Below are 22,220 nucleotides of genomic sequence, written 5' to 3'. Positions count from 1 at the left end.
GGGCAGTCTTCTTATTAAACTTGTTTGGACACCCCTGTCATAACATGAACCATAAATTACTTAACTATTTATTTAGGAGAACTTAATTTACTTTTTGTTTGTGTATTTAATAATTACTTACTCATTTGTCTAATTATTTATTCATTTATAAATGTTTTCGCTGTTGTGTTACAAATTGAATACAAACAAATGTGTTAAAAACTGCTATGATACGAAAAGGGGTAGGATTAAATAAGCTCTGCTACCTCCTACTTCTTTTCGTACATTCTGTAATGAGAAACTGGAAATATCTGATGTATCTTATTGTAATTGTATACAGGTTCGAAATAAACTAACACCATAACGATAACCATAACCAAGTAAAAACTAAACATCTCAGTTAAACATCATATTAGTCAACAAAAAGTTTAGTAATATGTAAATACGCACCTATCAAATCTTCTCCAAAAGTGTTCTGTCCAATGTGTTCAAATAAAGAAGATAGGATGGGAAGCAGGCCAAAAGTGGTATAGTTGATGATCTGAGTGGCACCTTGGGGCTGCTCTCTACTGTGAGTAAATTGGCCAAGCTTCAGGTTCTCTTGGGTCTTTTCCAGATCCTCTGCTGCACTGGCAAAGTATGACCGCAATGCTGCCTTGACCAACTCCAATCCTGTCTTCATCACTGTCCTGATAAAAGAGGAGTTTGTTGTTAATATTGTTGTTTTTAGTTTTTTTTATTTACTACTTGTAGCCTTTTAGTAGGATAGAAAATGGTTTTCATTCCTAATAGATTAAATAATTCAAGGGAACAACATGTTATAAAATTCCACATAAGTATAAAAAAATTACAAAAGGCATACATTATAATTATTAGCATTTTCTGTATTTATGGCAGGTATGTTCAGTTTAAATAGCTTTTAAATACACAATCTGGATCAAATTATAATCAAACTAAAAGTAAAATTACAGCTTCAGACCCCTAGCAAATTTAAAGGGGAACTGCATTTTTTGGGGAATTTTTTCTATCAATCACAATCCTTATGTAAGATAAGAACATGCATTCTAACTCGTGAATACATGCAAACAAAGGTCTGCTTACAATGGATCATCAATGTTTTATATACACACTGTAAGTATAAATGGAATGCAGCCACAGGCACATTCATAATAACATGTCATATTTACATATTGTGCTCATTTAAAGTATACGGCGGTGCATTAATTTCACAAATGCATCACTACGTTTGCTTTTTCCTTTGACAACACTGATTACTACTCACTGCAGACCTCATGAGAGCCAGTAAACATAATAAAACATCACTTACTGTACAAGGTCTGCTTAAGATGTCGACTGATAGGATGTTCATATATTCCCATTTAGATGAAGAATAACTCAATACTCGCATAAAAAGGGGGGTGGAACCAAGCGTCTTTTTGTGTCTTTCTCAACATTTCCAAGTCTATACTGGATGCCAAAGTTGACCAACTTGTCGGATTATGTCCTCCTCCTTCGACTATCAAGGTGAGAGGCATAATGGATGATCTAGAATAAACTTTTGTGAATGCCAAGCCGAGAAAGCAGCTCACCAGCTCATGACGTCAATATGGAAACTACAAGCAAGTTAGTTCTCTTTGACAATGCGTCGCTGAAAATTGTTTGTCTGTGTTAGCGCTTATAATAACAATGTCACTAATACTTGGTTAATATCCAAGTCACAAAATGTAAAAGAGTATTGTTGCCGCTTTTTGGATTGTTAGTTAGACGGCGATCGGGTGGCATCCTGACCAGATGCCCGAACCACCTCACCTGGCTCCTCTCGATGTGAAGGAACAGCGGCTTTACTTTGAGCTCCCCTCGGATGACAGAGCTTCTCACCCTATCTCTAAGGGAGAGCCCCGCCATCCGGCGGAGGAAACTCATTTCGGCCGCTTGTACCCGTGATCTTGTCCTTTCGGTCATAACCCAAAGCTCATGACCATAGATGAGGATGGGAACGTAGATCGACCGGTAAATTGAGAGCTTTGCCTTCCGGCTCAGCTCCTTCTTCACCACAACGAATCGATACAGCGTCCGCATTACTGAAGACGCCGCACCGATCCGCCTGTCGATCTCACGATCCACTCTTCTCTCACTCGTGAACAAGACTCCCAGGTACTTGAACTCCTCCACTTTGGGCCGGGTCTCCTCCGCAACCCGGAGATGGCACTCCACCCTTCTCCGGGCGAGAACCATGGACTCGGACTTGGAGTCCCTAAACACCTCCCTAGGTGCACGTCCGACCGGTAGCAGGCCACGGGGAAGACCCAGGACACGTTGGGAAGACTGTCTCCCGGCTGGCCTGGGAACGCCTCGGGATCCCCCGGGAAGAGCTGGACGAAGTGGCTGGGGAGAGGGAAGTCTGGGCTTCCCTGCTTAGGCTGCTGCCCCCGCGACCTGACCTCAGATAAGCGGAAGAAGATGGATGGATAGTTAGACGGCTTTATGGGCGGATTAGAGGACCTCCCATTGACTCCATTGTAGGCAGACTTTTAAGTATGTTTATTTATTAGTTAGAATGCATTACAAATATATATATGTTGTCTTGTCTTTCATAATGATTGTGAACAATAGGCAAAATTCCAAAAAAAGTACAGTTCCCCTTTAACAATGAAATATTCCACTGAGATTTTTTTTAAATGATAACTGAAAAAAATGACAAAGGAATGATTTTGTGGTCACTTTTCCTATTATATTTAATGCAAAAATTCGCACCAAAATAAAATGAAGCACATTGTTAAAAAACAAACAAAAAAACAACTAAATGTATATAGGCCACAGGGGTTCCCCATATATTCACGATTCAGCATTCAATCCCTGCAAATTCGCAAACATTTTAAAAAATAACTTTTTATTTTGAACTTTTTCCTCAGAAAATACTGGGGTTAGGCTGTTTTTTCCCCCCACAGAACACAGATCTAACTGTGCCTTATTTATATTCATCCCACCAATTGGGACTGTTAACATGTTTTCTTGCTGCCAGAATTTTAATCAAAGACTTCAAAGACTAATGATGATTAATGATTAATGTACTGTATTTGTGTTTTGGAATATTTGTTTTACTAAATGTGAGTGATGTCAGTGCGTGTGTGCAAGCTGAATGAATGATAGAGAGTGCAAACATTTAGCTGGAGGGTGTGTACTGTATGTGTGTACATGCGTGGGCATACATTGTCTACAAAAGTGTGTTCTTGTGAAAGTGGGTGTCTACATGTGCTTGGAGCAATGCTGAATAAGAGAGCAAGGTTAAGTGATGGGTTATGTGTATTTTAACTATAACTGCACTGTTTTAAAATATGTGAACTGCAATTAAAGAGAGACGGGGAAGGTTTTGGAGCTAAGTCTAGTCTAATAAGTACAAGTCTCTTTTTAGTAAATGATGATTGGAAGAGAATGTAAACTTTAAGCTAGCAAGAAGTATTGGAAGGGAAGGGAAGTGAGCCGCAAGTCAAAAACCAACATTTGTATGGGTGGCTCAATTACTTGCCGTTTTTTTCGCCATTCATAACCACCTTGAATAGCGTGGGCAAAAACATATGTTAAAATAATTCTCTATGACATTTTGGCATGAGAACAGCATTGCTATCTCGATTGAACACACATGCCTTTTGTGTCCATTCAGAGATATCTAAACTGCACACTGATGGATAGATGGACACTGTTCTTGTCCAGGGTGTACACCGCCTTCCGCCCGAATGCAGCTGAGATAGGCTGCAGCCCCCCCCGCGATCCCAAAAGGAACAAGCGGTAGAAAATGGATGGATGGATGGATGTACTCTAACATCCCAAATTAATTTACCTTACCTGGCATCCAGACTCTGCCCCAGTATTTGCAAACAGTTGATAATGGATGTGGCGTTGTTACCTGTAAATGGAAACAAGATCTCCTGATTTAAAAAAACAAAAAACAAACCTACTTATTTTGAGATTATAAATTTGTGTGTGAACTCAAATCACCAAGCACAAGTCATCACATTCCTTATATATGCAGATACATTCAAAGAAAAAAGATGTTCTGGTTGAAAACTACACGATTTGAAAAAGTTATCCATAACCATACAAATGCGCTAATATGAATCAAAGTTAAAACTTATTTGAACATCTCTTTACTTTGAGGCGTATCACAAACTGTTGTAATGTGCAGAGGACTGAGGAATGCTGGCTGAACAAAATAACTATGACCAAAACAGGTTATATGTGTTTATTTTCAAACTGACCGATAATTATGGGGCTGATATGATGTCACAGCGAAAAAATTTAAGAATAGGTATAATTGTATCCAATGAGGCGGGATTACCCCTAATGTGCTGTTGGTGGGTTGGGTTAAGCAAACAAAGTGCTCTTTTTCTCCAATGCGCTGTGCTTTCATAAACTTCCTTTGAGTTCATTAGAACAAACATGGTGTCGATTGTTTAAGACTTCTTCACTGTTTTAGAGGAAAAATGTTCGAGTGCTATTTGCGCCAAATGCCAAAACATTCCACAAAAAGGGAAAAAACATTCAGCTTCAACATATCAAGCCTTATTAGCCTCCTGAAATGCCAGCATCGCTACATTTGTGTTTTGAAAGCCCATAAAGACATCTACGCTGTTAAAGAAAAAAAGCACTGGGTTTTGTTGCTATTGCTGCAGAGCGTTTTCAAAGTGCAATACGTTTGCCAGAGACGACCCAAGGGCTATGATTTCATCATGAAATCTTTCTTCTTTACCATGGTTGAAGATAATGGCTTTTGCCAGAATACATCTACTGGTACACGGATATAGTTTGAAAAATCCACCTTTGTTTGAGTCTTCCTTACCTCCAGGTGTGCACAAATTACAGTTAAACATAAAATAAAATAAAAATAATAAATAGGAATAGGTTATTGGTATTAACCTTGCAAAGCAGTAAGGTATTGGTATCGTCCTGAAAAACACTGTGCATCCCTAATTTAAACTTTGCAATGGATCTACACGTAAAGTAAGGATATACAGTAACAATGTGATGGGAAATTGATAATGAAAACGATCTATGATTATCAATGTTTTAGTGTAAAGATTTGGGGTATCAAAACATTATTCAGGATTATATGAATACATTTGCTCAATAAAGTAGTGCAAACAATCTGGTGTTTATCGGACAGAATGAAGCGTATAATTAATCAGTCGACAACCCCTCAGAGGGTATTACTTAGACACCAGTCATTTAAACCTGATCTTTCAAATACTATGGACAGTCAGAATTGAAATTGAATTGAACAAAAATTCATTAGTATACTATACTTAGGATTCATGGTGGATAGTCGAAATTACACACCATTACACCAATTGTGTTTCAGATTTTCCTGAAAATAAACTAAATAAAGATGCTGAATATTTAAGAACCAAACATTTTCAAAGAGTTTAATTGTAGAAATAGTAAAAAAATATATACTTCATTTATTGTTTGCTAAAATGACTATATATACAAGGTTCAGTAAGAAGTAATATAATTTCAATAAAAGTGAAGAGATTTAGTATTAAAGTGCATGAACCCATGTAGCAGTTGGTACTGGACAGGGGTTTGGTTAAGTGATCAGAAGTGCAAGAAATAGCCATAAACCATTCTTACCAAATAAGGATATCCTATTTCTGACAAGTACTCCCAGTTTGCAGAAAAGACTAGAATAAAAATCAAATGAAGAAGAGGAAGAGGCAGGAGGAGAAGAAGAATAAACAGTTGTGAGACATTGAAGAGAAAAACAGACCATGAAGAATGAGAATCAAATCGTTTTGAATTTGAAGCAAAGGTACAGGAGTTTGCTACATCATATTTTTGCCTTTCCTCTGTTTATAATATTACCTTGTCACCATTTCTTTCTCCTTATTGGAAGCATGTCCACCACTGCTAATTGGATGGATTGATGTGGATAGGAAGTACAGCCGGTGGTTTTTGAAGTATTGATCCACCAATGGCAAGACAATCTGTGGGTTCCGTTAACAATGAGTAAAAATATTAAAACAAAACCCAGGGTATAGAACTAAATACAATTATATTCATGGTTGATTCTGTTTTATAGTAAATATTACTAATGATTAGTAGTAGACATTTTGGGGCATATTTCAAAGACTAATGAGTGCCGACCTTTCCAAAGAACTTCATTTGTTGTTCATGTGGAATCGTCACTCCTTTTGGTCGTGTTTCAGTGTCTACAGAGGAAAGACGGTTGGTTTATTTAGATTTTAAATGTAATTTACATGGTTATTGAATAATTTCAAGAGCAACTATAAGTACCATACAAATGAGGCATCTTTTTCTATGAACTACTTGTTCTACAAACTATTAAGTAAAGACTGCACATTTGCTTGAAGACTGTAAAAGGGATTACACAATGAGTTAAATCTGATCAAATTAAGTATAACGAGTCTCACCAAACTCCATCATGTGCTCCTGGGCCTGGTCTACATTTTTGATGAGCTGCTGAAGGAACGTGTATGCAAATCGTTTCTCTATGGCTGGTGTGTCCAACTCCTGCAATTGCACACCTCTGAAAACAATGAACATACTCTTGTAGATATATTGTATGTTACTTATGACATCCAACAGAAGGATAAACTATGGCCAAAGTTTTAGTTAGTAAGGTATAGTTCACATGGCCAATTATCCCATGTTTTACATCTTGCAAATTACAGCACATTATTTACATGTATGCTGGGACGGAGTGATTTTACAATAGGATAGGATATACTTTTACACAGTGGGTAAATTCTGCATTTGCAGGGTACCTTTTACATACAGCATAAAGAGTAAACATGATTCAATAAAAATAAATGTAATAAAAAAGGTAAAGTGTAGTTGGAAAATTAAAGTAATGAATAACTACAGGTGTAATGATTTGCTTTAACAACGATTTGATTCGATTCAAAATTTGTGGTAGCCAATACGACTCAGGGTAGATTGTTGTTTTTTTAGAACAATACAATCTGAAACGATTCAGTGAATTGAAATCTATTCAGTAACTTTTTAGCAAACAACATTCAAGCAGTGTGACTGTGAAAAAAATACTGGATACAGGACACTGCAGGTGCATTTTCCTATATTCCTGTTATTTCTTGTAAATGGGAGTTAGGTATGAATTAATTATGGATACAAACAAGCAAGTAAACAATTATTGGCCAATGCATTCACATTTAATTTGAATAAAGTGCAACCAACACTTTAGGTTGAATTAACAAGAGGAAACCTTTCTGCTCACGTTTTCAATATTCAAGCAAATTTCAATCAAAGTACAGTAACCAACATTTTAACTGTAGATTTACCTGCTAAATAAAGTTCCCTGACCCGGCCATACAGTATCTGTTCTCCACCCTGGCGTCGCCGATGAAGGACAGCGTCCCAGATTTGCAGAAGCATGTGTGTCTTCTCATCCTTGTTGATGGTGCGTCGCCATAACTTGCACTGGTGTCACTTCCGTTGTGTTGGTCACGCCCTTTGTGGCTTGAAGTTGTGTTGCAGCCTAATATTATTGTGTTGTGTCATTTTTCTTTGTTGTGGCTTTTGCAATCATGCTGTAGCTGAAAGTTTTTCTGTTGTAATAATTATATTTTCATTTGTTATGACCTTTCTCGACCACCGTAGGTATCCACCATTTTTGTTTTGATGACGTCACAGCCTGGCAAACAGACTTAAAGTTTAACGCCCTTATGATTTAAAGTGCTAAATTTCATATGAAGTCTGCCGTTCTTAAATCAAATGTTTTCCTTTTTCTAGTATCGATAAAAATTCCCTTTTAAAACAATCCTGGATCGATACCTATCTTCCAGAAGGCAAACTTGCTGAGCACAGATCGATCAATTGTTACACCTCTAATAATAACATTATAGTAATACACATATTGCACACCAGAAACATTAGCAATATATACACAATACAGTATTTACAAGTATGTTATAAGTCTTAGGGTTGTGGGGAGAAATTAACTGTGATAGCGCTTCTCCCTACTTGCGGATGTAACAGTCTGTTGCTGAAGAAGCTGCTCAAGGCCTCCACAGTATTGTGTTTTGGTGAAGAGAGGTTGACCATTATGGATGTCCCGTTTGTCAGTCAGCTCTCCTAAGCAGTTTATTAAGTCTATTTCTGTCTATAACCGTGCTGCTCCTGCCCCAGCACACGATGCCCTAGAACACTGTAGAAGCCACCACAGTGTCTAAGAAGGCGCAGCATGTAACCCAACCAACACCAAATGACCTCGGTGTCCTTAAGAGGTGGATGCGACTTTGGCCTTTCTTGTACAAGATGTTTGTTGTCGAGGAGTGTAGGTATTTAAAATAGTCCACTATCTCAATGTCTGATCCCTGGATGTCCGTTGTGGAGCTGACCACCGGAAGTCAATCGCCAGCTCTTTTGTTTGACTAGTGTTAAAGTTATGCTTATTCCAGTCCAGGCCCTGTCCCATCTGGACAGGGCCCTACGCAGCAGGTAGATGATGGCATCAGGCAGCACAATGCTCGGACGATAAGCAAACTGTGACGGGTACGTAGCTGACGGAGGTGTCTGATGATGATCTTCTCCATGATCTTCATGAGGTGGTAAGTCAAGGCAACAGGTCTGTATAGGGGTGCGGCTCCTTACGATGAGCTGTTTTGGGGATTGGAACTACACAGGAGGTCTTCCACAGGGTAGGGATTCTTTCCAGGCTGATATTTAGGTTAAAAATGTACTGGACCACAACAATGATGAATAATCAACCCATTCGTTGTTTTATCTTGACCCAGTGGGGCGGCGTGGCTCGGTTGGTAGGGCGGCCGTGCCAGCAACTTAAAGGTTCCAGGTTCGATTACCGCTTCCGCCATCCTAGTCACAGCAGTTGTCTTTGGGCAAGATACTTTACCCACCTGCTCCCAGTGCCACCCACCCTGGTTTAACGTAACTTAAATATGTAGATAATGGGTCTCACTATGTAAAGTACTTTGAATCACTAGAGAAAAGCGCTATATAAATATAATTCACTTCACTTCATTTCACTCCAGTGTTGTATCTGGACACACTGTCCACATTTGTTCAGAATTGATCTCTCAAAGATAGGTAATAACTATGTACATTTCTTACCTCGACACAGTGTAACCATTGATCTGGAGGAACTTGAACATGTCTTGTGCTCTTTGTCTGTCTTGTAATTTCTCTTTGGCAGTCATTGTATCAAAGGGAACCAATAGTGGGTGATTTCCTCCACCTGGTGTACAAAGACAGCAGAGTAAGAAACATAGAAAACAACCTCCAATGTCTAAAGTATCTTTCAAAGTATATTCAGAGCACCTTTAGGCCTACTTATTATAACAAGTATCCAACTGTAGTCCAGATATAGCAAAACCACTGCACTGCTGCACATGTCAGTGATGTTCAAAAATGATTTCTTACCATTCAGTGGTGATCACACAAAAAGTTACATTTCCAGATTATTATTAATTGCCATCTCTCTTCTTTTTGGGGGCATGAAGTACAGTGTGATGTGTGAATTAGAGGGACAGTGTGTTTTTTTTTCATACTATACCTTTGGCTTCTAGCTCCATTTTCTTTTTCCTGGCCCAGATGTTATGATAATTTTCTGCAAGCAGCTCTGCCATTGACTAGAAAAAGCAACAGCATATGTCAAACATTTCTGTATTTCCGATAATATACCTGATGTGCTTATTATTTCTTGTGAAAGTGTGCTTTAACTATAATTGTTTAAAAAAGTGTACTGAATAATCAAATAACTGTTTATGTATTGAGTCAAATGATGATCAACTTTACTTGTTTAAAAAAAGAAGATTGCTGTAAAATATGACAACACACCCCTGACTATTTCTACAGAGCCATGTGTTTTATTTATGGTGTACACTTAATTTTTTTTAAATTAGCTTAGAGTGGCAATATGTTTATTTTATCCTCATCTCATTGAATGTGTCCAGGTGTCTCAATTGAAGCGATCAGAATAGATTTGACAGTTTTATGGAAGTTTCTTTTATAATGGTGTTTTGTGTGGTGTGAAGCAGCATCCAAACTTCAAGTGCAATAAAATGTTTCACCTTCCCAAGGCGCTGGATTTATTCCAGCGTCAGAGGCACATAAGAACAGAAGTACTTAAATTGATGAGAAAATATGCGGAAGGCCAGATTTGACTGGGAACTCCCACATTTAAGGGTTGCTCCAACAAAAGCGTAGTGACAGACTTAAAGGGGATCTATTATGCAAAACCAATTTTTATTACATCTCCATAAGTCCCGGAGATTTAAAATCAAACCATTGAGGCATGCTACAGATTTTCATAAAACAATCTTGCCTTCTTTCAAACTTGCTCCAAATGAGCCTTTTGGAATTTGAGACTTTAGTTACATAATTCGCCTTAGTTACATCAGCGGATATCTCCATATATGATAGAGATTTACATGAAGAGCTTTGCGTGATTCCGCCATGATTCTGACGCTGTAGTCAATAAGTTCCTTCTTTTTCTCTATCCTCTTGTTGTGGGGCAGACTGGCTCATACATGCACATGTATCCGCCACTGTTGCCATTTCTAATACTAGTTCGAACTTATATCCATGGAAGCGCTAAAAACTACAACATGGATGAAGGGGAGAAGACGCAGTCAAAGTGGAGGCACGTAAATAAGACCGCCCACAAAACGGCGTGTCCTGACGGTCAGAAAGTTGCTCTGTAAAAACGTAATCTATGCAAAATTTTGACAGATTAACCACCATTATATGTTATGTTACGTGTTTTAAATGTAGAACAAAACCATAATATGAACCCTGTAAGTCGAGGGGGAGAATGCCGCGCAGACAGAATTTGCGCAGTCGAGCAACTTTTTTCACATTAGCACATGGGAGAATAGGGCCCAATGTGAGTATGGAGAAGCGAAAGGGAGGTGTGACCACACAAAGTCATCTGCAATTAAGCAAAGGTACACAGAAATCGTGTGGTAAAAACATTTGTTGTTTTTTTTGCATATTTGAAGCTTTCTGTATACATAGACAATGATTTTAAAGTTGTCCCGAGGTGGAAATGCCCTAAGGCCTTGTAATTTGCATACAAGGCCTGTAGAATTTATTTAGAAATGAAGAAGCCGAACTGCAATCTGGTCAATTAGATCAAAACCTTTGTTCAGCTGAGGCGATTTTGCCAAAGAAAAGCTGAGAAAGAAATGCGTGAATAATGAGTTAGGCCATTATTTCCGGAAGGTGACGACTTGACAGCAGTTTGTGGTCTCATATGTTGCCTGTTAAATGTATTACGTCTCATTTTCAGATGGAACAATATATGTTCAAATATTGTTTAAATGACACAAAATGAACCCAGTTCTACAATTTTTTTATTATACTGTACTTGTGTGTATGTGTTGTACCTGCATGTCCCTGGACAGTGTAACATTGCTCATATCAATTGGACTGGGGTTGAAAATCTGAGCTCCTTCAAAAGAAAGCTGGTGAACAAATGATCATTATTACAATATATCATACAAGTTACTGGTGTTTGAAATATGCAAATTCCACAGCGTGGTTTTATACCTGGCTGGCTTGTGATATTCTCCGAGATTTGTTATTGAGATTGGCAGCGTCACTCTCTCTGATCCTGTTGATGCTCCAACCCCAGGAAAGCATTGTCTTCAGAGACTCTCTAATTGGCCCGCAGTATAACTCTTTATCCTAAAAAACAGACCAACATCACATCAAACCCTTTCCCATAATAACAGCAATATTAGTGATAGCAGCTACAAATGTAATTGCTGTTATGTGTACAGTTACTGTACTACTGTCATTTTACAGTTGATTTAGCCACAGTGTCTTAAAAAGGGATCATTACTCCCCCCCAGCTACTCTGTATAACAACTTAACTCTACATTTAAGCAGATATCGGGAGCTATTCAATAAAATAAGGGCCTGATTTACAAAAGGTTTCCATGTACTAAAACAGATGCAATCCTGATACCACACGCAAAGCTAATCTACTCATTCCAGGTATAGTAAAGCCAGTGTTGGGCAAGCTACTTAGAACATGTAGTAAGCTAAGCTACAAGTTACTCTCGATTAAATGTAGCTAAGCTATCCCCGGAGAATTGTAGCAGGCTTCACTACAAGCTACAAGGCAAAAGTAGCTTGCTACATCAAAGTTACATTTAACAGCATTTCTATCAAATACGCTGGTGATGCGATCCACAGAATGATTTAGTGTCAGTGTGCATGTTTCTGTTGTCTAGATTGCGATTAGAAAAGGTTTTACAGATTATAGATGTGTGCTGCTGGTTCAACACATCACACACAGGTAGGAGCATGATAACATGAATGTGCAGCAAATAATCGTCTTCTCTGTGGTAAAAGCCCCGTATACACGCAAAATCCTCATTTAAATAGGGCTGTCTGCACCATTTTTGAATTGCACACACACATTGTCAGTAGATCACATGCAACACGCCCACTCATAATCCACGCTATTTTATATTTTGCACACGCTCTTTAGCGCTTGGTATTTGAATCCTAATAAATCATGCCCTTAGTGTATTGACACAATTGGTATATATGGTTGTCATTTGTACTTTTGAACTGGCATTTTTTTTTTTACTCTCATTGCAAATTTTTAAAGCAAACCACAACTGTTGTTGTATATAAATTAATATTGTAGATACAGATTACCTTTTCAGCAAGCACTTTAAAGGGCTTTAGTAAAATGTGGCTCCTGGAGGTTTCGCATATGTCTTCCCCATATGACCAGCCATTGGAAAACTGAAAAACACACAGACAAGTAAACTGAAACGACTGGATGATAATATAACATTACATAACAATAACTAATTTAGTGTCTTTTCATGAAATGCACCGAAAATGACTTACCTTTTCGAAACACCACTTCTCATGGTTATGTTCTGCATATCTGGCTATGACATGATCCAGTTTCTCTGGGACAGTCACACTATAAAAGACGACAACAGTAAAGTAAAATTGCCTTGCAGAATAAGATTTTAAAGTACAGTGTCATTTGATCATTGCGTTTCATCTTTGGTTTAGTATTAAAACTATCAAATAGAAATGTTATCAACTTGCAGAGTAAAACATGTCCATCTCAGTTGGAAACTGTGTACCGTATTGTTAAAATAATGATGAAACTCAAAAAATTGGTGCAAATTAAATATCATGCAAAGATTCAATCATGTCAGTAATTCAACTTTGAATGTAAAACTAACATGTAATATATATATACAATAATATATATAATATATACATGTAAAGTGAGATATGTCAAGCCTTTATTTGTAATATTTTTGATGATCATGGCTTACAGTTTTTGAAACTCCCAAATTTTCTGAGATTTTCAATTTGAGGTTTTTTTAATAAACTGCATGCCATAATAATCAAAATGATATCAAAAGAAGGCTTGCAATATCTTGAGTTGCATGTTATGAGCCTATGTCATATATTAGTCTTACCTTGTGAATCCAATATTTGCTGGAATAAACAAAACTTTGCACAATATTAAAAAAATTTGAGTTTCACCTGTAGATATAAACTATAGTTCTGAGTAGATTTGACAAAGGGTGTCTCGTTACAAATGTTTCACTTCCGAACGTTAACAATATTGGAGCCTTGAGTGTTGGCAGCCACCTGTATTGATCCAATACAAAACCAGCACATATCATTCATACATTTGTTATTTTGTAGAATGGGTGTTAGAAAACTCTTGATCACGTGAAATTACTCAACAGAAAACAATGATAGGTATGAAAAACACTAACTTATTTATCATTATGATACCATGATGTATTCAGTGTTGAAATAAAGTGGAGTGGTAATTTGTTTTTTGGTGACATCGAGTAGCCAAAGTTATTAATTCAGTTAAGATCACGACACAGTAAGTTGAATGATCCGGACACGTTTGTTACTCTACACTTTGTAAAATGCTTCTGCCTTGGAGACTTTGTATCTGTATATTTTTTCCAATTATAACTGTTTCACACTTGTTTATATTGACAAATGTTATGTTTTATATATATAAGGACATTTCTTCCGTATGTCTAGCTTGTGTGCTATTGGGTGCTTAGCTGTTGTGTAGCTGCTAGCTCCTAGTAGTAGCCTTATCAGAGATTTCAGATGCAAGCCAATATAATATGATACTTCTTTTTTGTTGACATCGAACCGATATTAATATCGGATAAGGACACCCCTAGATTGGACAATGAATGACACCTCTGTCACTGGGAAGTCAAAGAAATGCATAAGGTTCATACGTGGCAGTGTCTGCAGGCTTTGGAGTGAAGTTTCCTTCAGAGTCCATGGATGACTGTTTCTCCATCATAGCCATGTAGTTCGACTCCATGTAGTCTGGAGGAAGAGCTCCTGCTACTGCACTGAGGCATAACAACGCCAGTTTAAACAGCTCCTGGTTATACGGCTAAAAAGACACACAATTTAAAAGGACATGGATACTTAGTAATTTTCCAAGTTTATTGATATTATTGATGAATGATGCTGAGAGGAAACAAGCATAACAAATGCGGTTGCTTTTTAGAGGCTTGAGGATTCTGCACAGGATCTTAGCTGTTCGCAGTATTGCGCTCCCCTGGACAGAGATGCTCCAACCACTGTTGCCTTCGTGCCCCACATTTTCTTTAGCTCTTCCTTCAGCCTTTGGTATTTCTCAAGCTTTATGTGTTTCTTTTTCCTGATTCTTCAATCACTTGATTGCGACTGTACATCTAACATAATCTATGAAAACCTCTGAGCAAAAATGTATTAACACGAGTGAAAAACCCATTGTAGGCAAATTGGTGCAGATTTCAAAACTGTATTAACATTTTCCTATCCTTTGTACATTTTTCAAAATTATTAGGAATATTTGATAATTTGCCAAGCAATAAAGAACTTTTATAACTTGGCTTCACAAGGTCAGACCTTGATGATCATTGGTGTGGGTTATCACATCCTGACGAGATCAACTTAATGGACCACAATGGAAACAAGCCTTTTGGCTTTTTGTTCCATCTGTTTGCCTTTTTAAAGCATTACATGGATTAAATTCTTTAAGATGCCAATAAACTTCTCAATCAATCAAAATCAAACTGTATGTCACTCATTTAGTCAAGAGTGTGCAACCTAGTGGCAACAGGAAGTTTACTGAATCACTTTCACATTAAACATAAAGATAATGTTATTTTGTGTGTCATAGTTGATATTGTCTAGTATTTGACTCGCCTCACTTCCATTCAGTCCTCACTCGCTGACAGTAAGAGAGTGAAAGGTTGTCTTTTTAATAAGTATCCTGTGAATGACTGGTGGTCCGCCTTTCGCATTTTTTTGAATGTCTCCAGCACCACACAACCCTCAAGTGTTAGTAAATACAAAGATAGATGTCTAGGAAATAGGTACACTTTATGCTTACCTTGTGAGACAGAGCATCAAATATTCCCCAGAACAATTTCCTGGAAAGGTGGAGCTCTTCATCTGATGCTGCTCCGAAACTCGCCCAACCTCCAGACAGGCAATAATACTTCCAACAACGATCAAAGTGATTGGTCAACAGCTGTTTAAAGTAAAGAACAATATGAATCTTAAATTTGTGCAACCCCATAACAATTCCAAGGTTGTCCTGTTACTTCTATTGCAAAGCAGTAGAAGCTAATGTTACACCCGGATGTGCGTAATCACAAACTGAAACTTGGTCTGCACCTTCATGGTGCATTTTTATATTGATAAAGCTAAAGCTAGGAGTTGCATGGATTTCCTAAAAAAAATGGTGGATGCTCAAATCCAGAAAACTTTGTAAGCACAAACAGTTTCAGATGTATTAAAGTGTGCACACGCATTAACCAAGCACATGTCTTTTTTACATCCTAATCAACCGGGACCTTAGCCCACATGTTGGGAGTGTAGCTGGCCACTCCATGTCCAAGCCCCCATTTAAATACGCAAATCATATTTAAATTAACCATGCGCTTGAGATCCCACATGCTGCACAATCAGAATTCACCATCAAGGAGTAGGAGGTGCTTTTGCTGAAGTGAAGGTGTGCCAAAATATACTCTGGCACACATTTCCCGCGACAAAAAAGAAAGTTGAGTTGGATAAAGTGTGGGAAACTGTCAATGCTGTCGGAGAACCGCACACAGGAACAAATAAGAAATACGTGGTACTACATCAAGAAGAAAGTGAAGAAGAATGTGGCCAAAACAAGCGAGGGGGACCGGAGATAAAAGTAGTGCACACCCTGTTTGAAAAGATAGTTGCTGCAATGATACGCAAAACTTTAGAAGAGGTGGGAGCATATGTGTGTGACTCTGATTACCCCCAATATAAATATAATCTGTGTAATGTACAACAATATATGTTCATACAGTGGCCTGCTCTCAGTCAGATTAGAGTTCCATGTGAAAATTATGTAATATTTGGTTTGAAATATTTTAAATGTAAACATGCCAGCATATCAAAAATGATATGAAAGACTTTGACTGTAATTGTTTGATTACTCAATGTATTATTGCAACCCAGGAGAGCTACACCCGGTAGCAGCCATGTAACACAAAGTCAGGGCATTCCTCCGCCGTCTCCAGTGCCTTTAATGTGCCGCAACAACCGTCTGCTTGACTGGCCAAGCTGTGCTGGACTCACAGGAACACATTGTGACAGCAATAGGTGTCAAAATGATCGCCTAGATAAATGAATAGATGTACTCACAAATATGAATATGGCGCATTAAATGCATTAGCCAAAATGTGCATTTTGTGTCCTTGCCTCAATCTTTTACATTGTTGAAATCACATGTTGGCAAGCCCCGAACAACAATCTCTCTGTTCCCCTAAAGTATTCACAACATGTACAAATGTGAGTACGTGAGCCATGAAGTTGGCGTGAGGCACTGTACACTTCCACTTTCAGTCCACTCTTGATACATCTCATCTTTGCCGTAAAAAAAGGCTTACGCCAGGTTTTTGTGCGTATGCATGCTTAATACATGAGACTCCTGGTCAATTGATGAATAGTGCCGAGTTGGGATGTAACGACGCTGTGGCGTGACAACACAGACACACTTGTAATTGAAGACCGTTACAGCGACAAAGAACTTGACATTGTGTCATGATTTCTGCTCCTGCTAGTTTTTGTGTATTTTTTATTCCCATCCTAACCCACTCATGTAATGAAGTAAAACCAGTTCTCATCCCGTAACAATTTCCCAGGAATCATGTGACTGACAGAAGCCTCCCTAAAATCAGCCTCTACTTTCAAGTCATGAGGTGGAGAAAACAATGTCAATATTTGTATTTGTTTCGACCAAAATCTGAAGGGCTTGTTGAAAAACACCTTTTCTAAAATAGTTGCCTCAAAAATAAATAGTTTTTTTTTATTTCACACTTGATGGTTGCGCAAGCTGTCCGGACACCCAAATACAGTAAGTACCGTATTTTCCGCACTATAAGCCGCGCCTAAAAACCACAAATTTTCTCAAAAGCTGACAGTGCGGCTTATAACCCGGTGCGCCTTATATGAAATCTGTTTTAGTTTGTTCTGATTGGCGTGTTTTCCATCTACTAGATGGAACATGTACAATGAGCCATGTTACCGAAGAGGGACGACTGGTCAATAAGGCTGAGATAGCAGCGAGTAATGGCGTTGATAAAGCGGATAGTTCCTAGTTATGTTATCTCCCACAATCAGTGTTATGGGGTAGAAGAGTGGAGGCTTTTCAGGCGAAATGCTGGGAGCTACTATTGCACGAGGCCGGGCAGCAACGGAACTGGAGAAGACCCCACTGGTTCATAGAGAGCCAGACCGACCTGGACACCAAGACCAGCTTCAGGCGTGCGGCGAAAGATGAGCTGCGGGTTGAGAACCAACCTTCAGCAGAAGGAGGATGTCAGCTGGAAGGATGTGAAAGCCTGACCGCTGCTAATGGTGTGGTTTCAAATGGTTGAAAAACAAAGTTATTTTGATTTCAAGCTATAAGCTAATGCTAGCAAGTAAGACTGAATGTTTTGAGGCAGTTCTTATGGTGTTCACTGTTGCATTTGCTACACCAATTAGCGACGGGGAGGCTTGTAACGTGAATTATGCTCAACTTTTAGCATACCAAAAATCAGAGAGCTTGCTTATATATCAAAATCTTCGTAAGTTAAGGTACCACCGTATTTGTATAGAACCAAATTTAAAGGTGTTTATTCATAATTGGTCCTTTCTTTGTTTGTAATTCAAAGGCATACATGCAATACAATTGGAGTTGAATTGGGGTTTTTTGTTTTTTTTATAACGTTTTAAGACTTTAAAACTTGAAAATTCAACATATACAATATGCACATTATTGTTTCGTACCTTTAAAGGCATCTTGGTGTGTTCATTAAGCAAGGGAATGTCAAACACAAGCCGCCGCAGAAGATGCTGCATCATCGAAGGCCTCAGTTTACTGTAGAGATACAACACCAAATAAAAAACAATATGTTAAAAAAAAAAAAAAAAAATTAATTGTTCAACAGTCTTTACAAACTAAAATTGTTCTTTCATCAAACCACACACTTTTTAGTAACAATGTATGTGCTGCGGTCTGGCCCGACTAAGTCAGAGACATTACTTGAACTGGTTCGGTTGGTAGAACCCATTTTTAAAAAGGGGGCGTGTTGCAACAATAAAACACTCAAAAGACAATTACCAAGTTCCAAACAAGTCTCCTTGCAAACCAATCAGGGACAGAGCTTGTTTTTTTTACCTGCAGTGGGTCAAACGTGTCTATAGTGAATTTAGGACTGTCCCAGGTTAAGGTAATTAATTTTAGGGACAGAATTTCCAGGTGCAGCAAGGTTTAGAGGGTGCAGAGTTTCTGTTTCTTGGCTAGAAAAGGTTGGATTGTTTCCACCATGCTGGGACGGTCAGTGTGACCCGGATGCGGATAAGTAGAAGAAGATTGATGGATAGACGGAATTATGAAGCCTGGGATAGATTCCATTGAGCATTATTACAATGATTATGAATAGTTACTGCACATTTGTTTGGTTTCTTAAAAAAATAGTAGTACATACATTCTTTACCGCATAACTGACAGTTTAAATTGCCTTTTTATCTTTTAAAATGTCATCTTACCCACAAACTGCAAGAAGACATTCTTCAATGGAATCTCTTTGGGCTTTGGTAAGGCAGCAGCCTTTGGACAGACGGTAAACCGTGTGCAGGAGGGAATCTATCAGTGACGCAAATGGCTCTGTCCCCGCAAACAGTGGTGCACATTTCGTCAGTAGTGGTAACACTGCTGTGCACAGATACCTGTTGAGGGCAAGAGCCATATCTGTGGCACTGAGGGCAACCTAACACAAAGACATGGAAGACAAAAGGGAGAATATTATTAACATTACTACGAGACATAGGAATAGGATAAAAGAACAATTAATCTATATATGGATTACCAAAAGCATTCAGACTGCATAACCCAAGTTTAAGCCATGTGTCACCTGCACAATCAACGGGTCAACAACTATGATATAAAAGTCAGTCCAATCTTCATCAACGAAAACATCCTCCTTGGCTGAAGTACTTTCATACTCTTACTGTTTTCAATAAGCTCAAAATCCTCTTGATTGTTTTATTTCAATCCCTTGCCTTAAAAATAATGTATAAGGAAAAATACATTTATCTTTAGCCCATAAATTCTCCACTGTCACCCGAGAATGATTGCACTCTAAGTTTATGCTTAAAACACTAGTTCCCAATACACATTTTGGCATAAAATAAACTAAAATAACAACAATGACAAAGAACAGCAGCAGCCAACAGACTACTTACAGTGTCCAAAGAAGCTGCAGCTCTAAGATCTGGTAGGAAGCCGACTTCTAGCAGGTGAAGGAGGAAATTTTGGTCTTCTACACCATATACCCGGTCCAAAAACAAGACCATGGCAGCTTTATGATCTGGACAGAAACCAGCTGACATGTCTGGCTCCAACACCATCCCATCTATGCATGTGTACACACACACAAAAACGCACAACACTGTTAGAAGCCGCAACCTGTTTGCTTGCTAAAACTTCTGGTCTAATATCCAGGTATAGTATATAATTATAAGTATATTGTCTTGTTGTTACAATTATCTAATGTATTTATAAAAGATGATAGTGATGATATTGCTGGTAGGTGCCTTTACCTTTAGCCAGACTTGGCATAGAGAATGGAATGCTGATGACACCTACAAGGTCTTCAATGGGAATAAGAGACCTTAGAATGGCTCTGATGCGGATTGCTTCACCTTTACCGGCATGTATCAACTGATGCAAAAGAATGACAATAATATATTAGATTAGATTATTTGTCAATGAGTATGTGTGTCTTGTCACTCACATGCATCTCTGGACCACAACGTCCAAGCAGGTCAATGAGAGCCGCGTAGAAGGTCATGATGGCATTCCCCAAGTGGATGGTATCATCTTCTTCCTCAAACCCATCACTGCTAACATTCACACATACAAAATGAACTCAATAGTCGGTGAGAAAACAACTTTTCAGTCCTTGCAAGATTTCACTGGCTTTTTTGTACCGTAATGATTGTTGCGGCCTGAAATACTTGAATTTGTGGCAGCTTTTTCAGAAATTTGTGGCAAAAGCAATGTTTTGAGGGTTATGTTTTTCAATAATACTGAATCAACTTGTGATTTTATGAATCTACTATTAATGTGTTAAGTGTTTATGGTAACCTTAATTTCAAAAAGGATAGTCATTTACCTCAAATTGGAAAACAAATACTCTGTTGATGTTTTACTCGTTTTAAACCACACAGAACCACCTACTGAGAGCTCAGAGTCAAATCACTGTGCTGTTTAATACTAGTAATAAATAATTATAATTATATAGAGAGATACCACCAAAATCTTACTTATTGTACCGTCTGCTCTGTCGTTTACAAGTTGCAGACATTGTCCATGTTTATATTACGCTTTGTCCATCTTAAACATTTATGTTCTACCACATTTACCCTCGCAAGTTGAGAGCATTTGTTAACTATTGAGAGCGTTCTATAGCAGTAAATTTGGTTAGTAAATAAAAGACGATGAGAGATTATCATCACACTTCAACATCTCTGCCATGCAAGATATGTTTGTAATCGTCTTACCCTGGATAAATAAACATTAAATATAAAAACGAATAACGCCGTTGTGTTGCTAAATGTTTATATATAACATTACCTAGATGGCTTAGCGAAATAACAGAAAAGTTAAAGTTAAGTTCAAGTACCAATAATTGTCACACACACACTAGGTGTGGCAAAATTATTCAAGCCTTTTAAGAAAAAATAATTCCGTCGGTCACACACTGTACAGCGTAAACAGGGTCGCCTTAACCTAAGGTGCGGGGTTCCATGGAGCTGAGGGGGTTTTGGGGAACTCCCCATACCGCAAATACCCTCGCCTTGAGAAAAAATAAAAAAATATTTTACTCAACAGAACAGTAACATGCAAAAATATAATCCATTTTAAACATCATTTTGTTCAAAATAAATCTCCTGTGTGAGTGTAACAGAACTATTCTTGAAGTTGACTGGCCTCAATCGGGGAGATTTCATGTGCTTTTAGCTTAATGGTCAACACGCTCACCTCTCACACCTGGGTTTCCGTGTCGCTTGGAGCAGTAAGAAAAAACTACGCAGCCGAGAGAGAAAGAGTTCTTAATCGTTACACAAAGCTGAGCTGTCAGTGACTGACAGATATGAACACCAATCCTTGCATTCTGCCGTCAAAATCAGAGGCCCCTGATTGGGTGGGGGTCCCTGGGCTTCAGTCCATGAAAGCTTGTGTATTAAGGCGGCCCTGAGTGTAATGAGAGTGCTTGTAACGTTTCACTAGTAATAATATCTATGTTGAGTGATGTGTTTGATTTCCACCTCGAGTTAGGTGTACTTGAGAGTTATTGTGTACTTTCAAAATGAAATATGCACAAACAGTATGATTTATTTAATACAAACAATTTCTTACAGACTCTTGTTGCTCTCTGATGTTGGAGAAGGACCATCTTGAGAGGGATCCTGGGAAATCTTAATAGCGCCTTCCATCGTTGCCAGCAATCCATCACCCCCCTCTCCCCGAAGTGCAGGGCCGAAACATTCTGGCCGGCGAATCAGAAGTCTCACCACAAGGTTAGCGTTCTCTTCCACACTTTCACCTGGTCACAGAAAAGTCAACATCCATGCCAAAATTGCTACTGAGAAAAAAATAACATTTATTTGATTTTTAAATCGCCTGATTTGATTAG

The 22,220-nt window shown here is 38.3% G+C and overlaps 1 protein-coding gene across 13 annotated transcripts in view; it reads right to left on the bottom strand.

Moving 5' to 3' along the window:
• Positions 1–22,220, bottom strand: part of ryr2a (ryanodine receptor 2a (cardiac)) — a 249,867-nt gene that overhangs the window by 107,842 nt on the left and 119,805 nt on the right. For 10 of the 13 annotated variants that reach the window (XR_009815903.2, XM_061967101.1, XM_061967103.1 and 7 more), the window contains 20 exons: positions 21,944–22,130; positions 20,316–20,424; positions 20,122–20,242; positions 19,765–19,934; positions 19,069–19,289; positions 18,307–18,397; positions 15,386–15,526; positions 14,235–14,398; positions 12,844–12,922; positions 12,646–12,735; positions 11,524–11,661; positions 11,361–11,438; positions 9,527–9,602; positions 9,085–9,208; positions 6,408–6,523; positions 6,121–6,185; positions 5,839–5,960; positions 5,608–5,657; positions 3,823–3,883; positions 430–668 (listed from right to left, as the gene is read on the bottom strand). Coding sequence is in view for 12 of the 13 variants with exons in the window: in XM_061967101.1 (XP_061823085.1) it covers positions 430–668; positions 3,823–3,883; positions 5,608–5,657; positions 5,839–5,960; positions 6,121–6,185; positions 6,408–6,523; positions 9,085–9,208; positions 9,527–9,602; positions 11,361–11,438; positions 11,524–11,661; positions 12,646–12,735; positions 12,844–12,922; positions 14,235–14,398; positions 15,386–15,526; positions 18,307–18,397; positions 19,069–19,289; positions 19,765–19,934; positions 20,122–20,242; positions 20,316–20,424; positions 21,944–22,130 (2,442 nt within the window). In the remaining variant the exon portion in view is untranslated. The remainder of the gene's footprint in view (positions 1–429; positions 669–3,822; positions 3,884–5,607; positions 5,658–5,838; positions 5,961–6,120; positions 6,186–6,407; positions 6,524–9,084; positions 9,209–9,526; positions 9,603–11,360; positions 11,439–11,523; positions 11,662–12,645; positions 12,736–12,843; positions 12,923–14,234; positions 14,399–15,385; positions 15,527–18,306; positions 18,398–19,068; positions 19,290–19,764; positions 19,935–20,121; positions 20,243–20,315; positions 20,425–21,943; positions 22,131–22,220) is intronic. The other 3 variants (XM_061967102.1, XM_061967106.1, XM_061967107.1) reach the window with 1 other exon arrangement.

The sequence above is a fragment of the Nerophis lumbriciformis genome, linkage group LG11 (assembly GCF_033978685.3).
Source record: "Nerophis lumbriciformis linkage group LG11, RoL_Nlum_v2.1, whole genome shotgun sequence".
Taxonomy (NCBI): Eukaryota; Metazoa; Chordata; class Actinopteri; order Syngnathiformes; family Syngnathidae; genus Nerophis; species Nerophis lumbriciformis.
The sequence above is the reverse complement of the archived record's forward strand: the minus strand, read 5'-3'. Positions and strand labels throughout refer to the sequence as shown.